At 45.9% G+C, this 7,375-nt stretch overlaps 1 protein-coding gene across 10 annotated transcripts in view; it reads right to left on the reverse strand.

Annotated features, from left to right (window-relative positions):
• Nucleotides 1–6,301, reverse strand: part of kidins220b (kinase D-interacting substrate 220b) — a 38,477-nt gene extending 32,176 nt beyond the window's left edge. For 4 of the 10 annotated variants that reach the window (XM_044168137.1, XM_044168132.1, XM_044168136.1 and 1 more), the window contains exons 1-4: nucleotides 6,110–6,296; nucleotides 1,738–1,893; nucleotides 1,058–1,156; nucleotides 661–759 (exon numbers count right to left, since the gene is read on the reverse strand). In XM_044168137.1, coding sequence (XP_044024072.1) covers nucleotides 661–759; nucleotides 1,058–1,156; nucleotides 1,738–1,869 — 330 coding nt within the window. In that variant the 5' untranslated portion in view covers nucleotides 1,870–1,893; nucleotides 6,110–6,296. Of the gene's footprint in view, nucleotides 1–660; nucleotides 760–1,057; nucleotides 1,157–1,737; nucleotides 1,897–3,618; nucleotides 3,920–6,109 lie in introns of those variants that run through there. The other 6 variants (XM_044168135.1, XM_044168129.1, XR_006374820.1 and 3 more) reach the window with 5 other exon arrangements.
• Between the last annotated feature and the right edge of the window lie 1,074 nt (nucleotides 6,302–7,375).

Genomic DNA, 7,375 nt, shown 5'->3' on the forward strand with positions numbered 1-7,375 from the left:
GGACAGGCTCGACACTCTGCCGGCTTCACGGCAGCTTCACATCTCCTGTTAAATGTATGTTTTGTTTGTTTGTTTGTTTGTTTGTCTCCTTAAATATAAGCTCATTTTAATATTGAAGAAAATGAAAGAAATACTTTGAACTTATTAATGTATTTAATTGTATTCATTGTTTATTTTAAGTTAAATATTTATCTGTAAATCTGCAAAGCATCTGTTGGTGACCGAGGATGGGCGTATATTATTTTACTTAATATTGATAACATAATATAGATATATATAAATATATATACTGCCCTAAAACATGATGAAATATCAGAAGTGTTCATTCAGATCTGAATATAATATTACTGATTTTGATCGTCACAATAGATGTTAATCTGAAACTATTTTTTCTTGGATTTTCCTGTTTTAGCAAACAAATACCTAAAAAAGTCCTTAACTGCTGAACACGTTAAATAAATATTACTTATAATAATTCATCATCTTCAGTTTATTTTCAGTACAAAGAGTTAAAGAGCTCCACTGTGAGGACGGAGAATCTGCACAGGTGCGTTTAAAAAGATCTCATTTCATTCATTGTTACTGAGGAAAATGTGACTATCAATCATGACTACAGGTGATGTCACCCAGCCTACATGTCCCATGAGTCTTAGCGCTCACCATGTCTCTGTGTTCGATGTAGGCGCTGTTCTCCAGCAGCTCCTTCACCACCTCCACGTGACCTTCTTTAGCTGCACAGATCAGAGCCGACCAGCAGTCCTGACAACACAGAGAGACGGCGTTACCATGAGAACAAGCCATCACCGAGAGGCCTCATGATTAACTCTGTCTGTCTCCTAGCAACCGCAGCATCCAAGTGGAGCGCAGAGAGCGAGGTTATTATTCCACGGGGGGGGAATTAGAATAAATTATGTTAATTGTTCATGAGAGAAAAAACTGAATATTATCAAAGACGTGTCAGTAAAAATAAATAACAGCAGCATGTTTTCAAGCTGTGAAGCAGCAGGAGGATGAAAGCTGCTGGACCTGACTGACTCGGTGTGTTTGATTCGCTCACCACGTCGTCCAGGTTGACGTTGGCTCCTCTCCTGATGAGCTCCTGGACGATCTCCATGCTGCCCTGCTCCGCCGCCAGCATGAGGGGAGTCTGACCGTTCTGTCGACACACAAACGCACCATCAGCCAGCAGCAGCAGGCAACAAAAACACACCAAAACTAAAGAAAAGAACAAATACAAACACTGAGAAACATTTACACAAGTTTTAAAAAAAATCTGAGTTGATAGAAAAGAACGAAAATAAATAAAAATCCCAGAATCTCTGCAGAATTTAACCAAAAAGAGAAAATAAATATGTGAAAGAAATCTTTCAAGATGTCACTTGATAATATGATTTTTATGGAATACATTTGATTTGACTTAAATTAGTAATAATATATATAATATATAATAATATATGAACATAAATTCTATTAAATGTAATATAGAAATACAAACAGCATATAAATACAGTGAATAAAGTAAAGAACGGGCTTTAGACGTGTCCAGAGTTTTAGTCGTGGAGTTTATTAAAATGACTAAAACTCAGGTGGACCTTTGAACTGAGGACTGTATCTAGAAACGAACACCACTGCTCAGTAACACACGAAATCCTCTGGTTATTAGAGGATAATTAGAGATGTACTAAATAAAACAACTATAAACAAGTTAAGCAAAGCGTGATCTGCAGAAACACGTACGTCGCTGCGTCCGTCCACCTCCTTGAAGCGGTCCAGGTGAGATTTGAGCGCAGACAGGTTTTCCTCCTCCACGTAGCTGAACAGGTTCTGGATGGCCAGAGTGGTCATCTTGATGGACGTGGTGGTGTCCATGTCTGCTGTCTGTCACTGCGCCCCCTGCTGGCAGGAGACAGCACCGCAACACATCAGTTGACTATCCAGAGACAGCTGCTTAGATCATAACGATCCCATGAACTTTCCTCTGCATCCACCCTGATAACCAGACCTTCTTCCTCGCTGTGCATCACGATGCTCATGTTCGCTGTTATTGTAAACAATCAGCGGCGACTGACGCATCCACGTCTCTGCGGCTGTTAGCAGCAGCTAACTTAACGATTGTCATGTCGATAAAACAGGGTGCACGGTGGCAGAGCGGCTAAAGCTCCTCCCAATAAGGAGATCGTGGGTTCGTGGGATCGATTCCCGGACCAGACCAACATCACACAATCTCTCTGGGTGGAGTCTGCATGTCCTCCCCGTGTTACCGTGGGTTCTCTCCGGGTTCTCCGGCTTCCTCCCACCGTCCAAAGACATGCATGTGTAGGTTAATTGATAACTCTAAATTGCCCGTATTGAATGAATGTGAGAGTGAATGGTTGTCTGTCCTTGTCTGTGTCTGTGTTAGCCCTGCGACGAGTTGGCCACTGTCCAGGGTGTACCCTGCCTAAGGCCCAAAGTCACTGGGATAGGCTCCAGTCACCCGCGACCCCTAACGGGACCAAGCGGTAGAAAATGGATGGATGGATGGATGTCGATAAAACAAATATATTGATGTGTTGTTATTACAACCTGTACAGCTGCTAACGTCTCATCCTCACTGGAAGACACATATTGTGGCTGTAATGAACACTGCAGCCTGTAGGGGGCGCTAACAGCACACAGTTTTACTTCATTATGTGGCATCTAGTGCTGAAATTACAGTCGAGTATTTCCATTTTATGCTACTTTATACTTCTACTTATCTACATTATAATTAAAATATTGTACTTTTTACTTCACTACATTTATTTAACAGATATATTTACTAGCTCCTTTTAAAATTAAGATTTTACAAACAAAACATGCGATCAGTTTATAAAATATGGCTACAGATTAAACTACCAGAAGTATGTGAAATAGTTCTGGTGAGCTCCAGCTTGACCAACAACAACATTAAAGTTTACATGTTAAAGGTCCGGAGTGGAGGGTTTAGCGGCCTCTAGTGGTGAAACTGCAGTTTGCAGCCATGTGAGCACCGCTCGCCTCGCCCTCCCCTTCCAGGCGTGCAGGAGAAACTACGGTGGCCGCGAAAAACGCTAACGGCCCTCTCTAGAGCCGGTGATCGGTTTGTCCGTTCTGGGCTCCTGTAGAAACATGGCGGTGCAACATGGCGGCCTCCGTGGAAGGGGACCCGCTCCCTCTGTAGATATAAAGGCTGATTCTAAGGGAACGAAAACACAACGCTTCTTATTTTCAGGTGATTAAACACACTTATGAATATTATATTTCTGCTCCGACATGTTGCACGCTGGAGCTTTAAATAATGAAACCCAGTTTCTCAGTCAGCTGGGATCCTGATCCTGAACCTGATCTGGGATCTCCCAGATCAGGTTCAGGATCAGGTGAATCAATAAAAGGAGTTTATTTCATGAATATTTCGTGTTGGAGACGACCGCACGGGCAGGTGAACAGTAATGTTCTCTTTGGACGCCACGACCTTTCCTCTAGCGCCACCCTCAGGACAAACTTTCCATCTCCACTGGCGAGGACACGCCGCTGGGACTTTAGACCGTCGGCCATGTTTATGTGTTTTTATTAAAGCGCAGTAAAGCGCTGAAGGGCGGGTGGAGCCGGTTTACCTACGTGATATTTAAATCCTCCGTCAGATGGCAGAGATGCAGACGGTCTGACTGATGTCCGACCTTCAGCAGCGGCGGCGGCTTGCTTTAATGTCGGCGCCCTGAGCTGACCTCAGATCAGCACGCACACATCTCGCTGGGCTCTGCGGGACGACTGATACCACTTCAATAAACTGGCAGAGGATGGAGGTGGTGGCGTGTGCTCTCAGGCTGCTGTCACCACGGAAACGCCACCAGCCAATCAGAACTCAGCTTCATCGTCAACTCCCCTCCGCAGATCAATAAAGTCTCATCTGCAACTACCCAGAAGCCTTATCGACCAATCACAGGTGCCGCTGTCACCATGGAAACAGTCACATTATTCACCAAAGTTCATCTTTTTAACACGACTCCCACACACACACACACACACACACACACACACACTGACAACACACACACACACACACACACACACACACACACACACACACACACACACACACACACACACACACACACACACACACACACACACTGACAACACACACACAGACACACACACACACACACACACTGACAACACACACACACACACACACACTGACAACACACACACACACACTGACAACACACACACACACACACACACTGACAACACACACACACACACTGACACACACACACACACACACACTGACAACACACACACACACACTGACACACACACACACACACACACACTGACACACACACACACACACACACACACACACACACACACACACTGACAACACACACACACACACACACACACTGACAACACACACACACACACAACACACACACACACACACACACACACTGACAACACACACACACACACACACACACACACACACACACTGACAACACACACACACACACTGACAACACACACACACACACACTGACAACACACACACAGACAACACACACACGCACACACACACACACACACACACACACACAACACACACACAGACAACACACACACACACACACACACACACACACACACACACTGACAACACACACACAGACAACACACACATGCACACACACACACACACACACACACACACACACACACCCTATCACACTGATAATGTGTGTGTGTGTGCGTGTGTGCGGGCAGTAAACAGCTCAGGACACACTGACCTGAGATCAGCTCGTAGTGCCTGATCAGGATCTTTATTGCTGGTTATTGATCAGTGAAACAGGCCTCAGGTGCAGCGTTCAGGTGAGAATCAGCTGATCGCTTCATGTCTCAGTACAACCAGACAAACTGGACATTCGGTTTCCTTTCATAGAAACCAATCGATTAAAGCGATTGATCACAGGAGATGTGTGAGCCTCTGCACATCCACAGACCTTCAGCGAGGCCAATCAATACCACTAATCCATCAATATCAGAGTCTGAGGCTGCAGCTGGAGATCATTTTCATTATTGATTCATCTGCCGATTGTTTTCTCAAGTAACTGATTAATCGTTTGGTTTATAAAATGTCAGAAAACTGCGAAGAATCATCGAAATGATAACATGCTGCTAAAGTTCCCTCCTGAGGATCAATAAAGTTTGATCTCACCTTCATTTTCTGTTGATCCACTAATCGATTCAGCTCTATCAGTCGCTTCTGCCCCGGAGTAATAGTTGATGATAAGAGTTATTATACATTATATATATATATATATACATGTTTATCACTGTGTATCTGACCCGTGTTACAGAGAGTTAGATCTGACGTGCTCCTGTGTTTCCCCTCGGGGATCAATAAAGTGTTTCTGATTCTGATCACTTTTCTTTTAATAATAAAACACGTGAGTGATGTTTAATATCAGGATTAACGCCGTCACTTCGAAATATTGCACAGAAAGGCAACACTATGTGTATATTTGACTGTGTTTCTACAAACACCTGTGTGTTTTATTATTATTATTATTATTATTATTATTATTATGACGTGTTACGTGTCTGCGCTGCAGCGTCTGGCCGTGTGGCTGCGGACCGCGGCGGCGGAGCGGCGCGGCGCGGCGCGGAGCGGGGATCGATTCCTCCTCTCGGCCTGCTGTTCGGCTGGAAACACCTGAGCTCCGGTCCGGCGACCGCAGCCGCGTTGCTAAGAATAACCCGGCCGCTTCCAGGACGATTAGAGGTGAATAATACTGAAATACGGAGATGATTAAAGCCGATTGATCACGAGCTTCCGTTATTAGCGTCTAACGGACGCGTCGCAGGAGCGGGAGTCTCGTGCGGTCCCTCCGCAGTAACCTGAATAACCTTCACCGCCACAGAAACGCTTCAACTACCGGGCCGCCTGCTTTAAACACCACCAAACGTACAGAAATCCAACATGAGACCGTTACTCTGACTTATTCTGATCGATTCGGCGACGTGACAAGTGTCAATCAAATATCCATCGATGACAGGAAATGATGCTGACGGTAAGCGACGACGGGGAAATAACCGCGTTTACCTTCAGAACAGATGAGATTGGGTTTAAGCGGTGCGGCTCCGGGTGCGGCGGGGTTTCGGTGCCGGTTGTCGGGCGGGGTCGTCAGCGATTCCTCGGCCTGAGCTCACTCTCCATCCCGGACCGCAGCAGCCATCTTGATCCGAACAACAGCCGAGCGACAGCCAGCCAACCACAGCGCGCCGCTGCGTCAAGCGCGCCAAAACGAGACCGGCACTTCCGCTCCCTGCTGTCAAAATAAAAGCACCCGCAGTGACTACTTACTGAAGCACCTGAACTATCCAACAGTTTAACAGGCGAAAACGTCTGTTTTTAGAGGATTATTCTGTTCTTCCTCCCCTCCAGTTAGAGCCTGATGATCACACTGGCTTTATTTCACTTCATTCATACTCATTTTGTTTTGTTTGCCCCCTAACCAATAAGTAGACTGCACTTATTTTGTAGGCTTTGTTGTTTGTTTTCTTTGGACAACTTTACATGTTAATTTCAGAGGACACTCCTTTATTATTCTGTAATATGTCCTTCAACACAATGAAATACCTTTATTTCCCCAGTTGTTCCCCTTCTGGCTGTGGACTGCTGCACATGATTCACCATTCTGGATATAAAAGCGTGTAAAGCTGCACAGCTGAGAAGCTGGAAGGAGGCAAATGTTTGGCATTAATCATCATAGGAAAAAACAGTTTCCAATATTTAGTTTCTGTCAGCCAACTAATCAATTAGTCTGCTGATCCAGCCGAGGAGGGTTGTCATGATTCTTTGGCCGGAGCCGGCTCAGCAGAGAAAGGAGACATTTAACTTCTTTCCCCACTCGTCCTGGAAACATGGCCAAGCCGTGTGCTTACCTGAGGAGTAAATCTAATGACTCATTAACAGAGTGCGAGGGCTCAGGGTGTGTTAGGGGCTGAAGTGCATGCGGCTCGTCGGCGCCGGCCTTCCTGTTCCACTGCTCACCATGTTCAACCCCGCCAAGGTAAAGGTCCAGAGCGGTGTCCCAGCCCCGCTACATCCAGGGGGGGAACCCACCACGGGCCACGGAGAGTCAACAGTCTGTGGGTTCCTCTCCACCTCCACAGCAAACATCCACCCGCCCACCGGTTTTCTCTTTGTTTCGCCGCTTCTCCGTTTTCCGCTCATTGGGGTCCAACAAAGCTACTTCCTCCAGCTTCTCCTGGGGGTTCCCAAGGCCTGATGGGATATATAATCCCTGCAGTGTGTTCTGGGTCTGCCCCAGGGCCTCCCGGTTGGACGGGTCCAGAATACCTCCAC

Source organism: Siniperca chuatsi, linkage group LG16 (assembly GCF_020085105.1).
Source record: "Siniperca chuatsi isolate FFG_IHB_CAS linkage group LG16, ASM2008510v1, whole genome shotgun sequence".
NCBI classification, from domain to species: Eukaryota; Metazoa; Chordata; class Actinopteri; order Centrarchiformes; family Sinipercidae; genus Siniperca; species Siniperca chuatsi.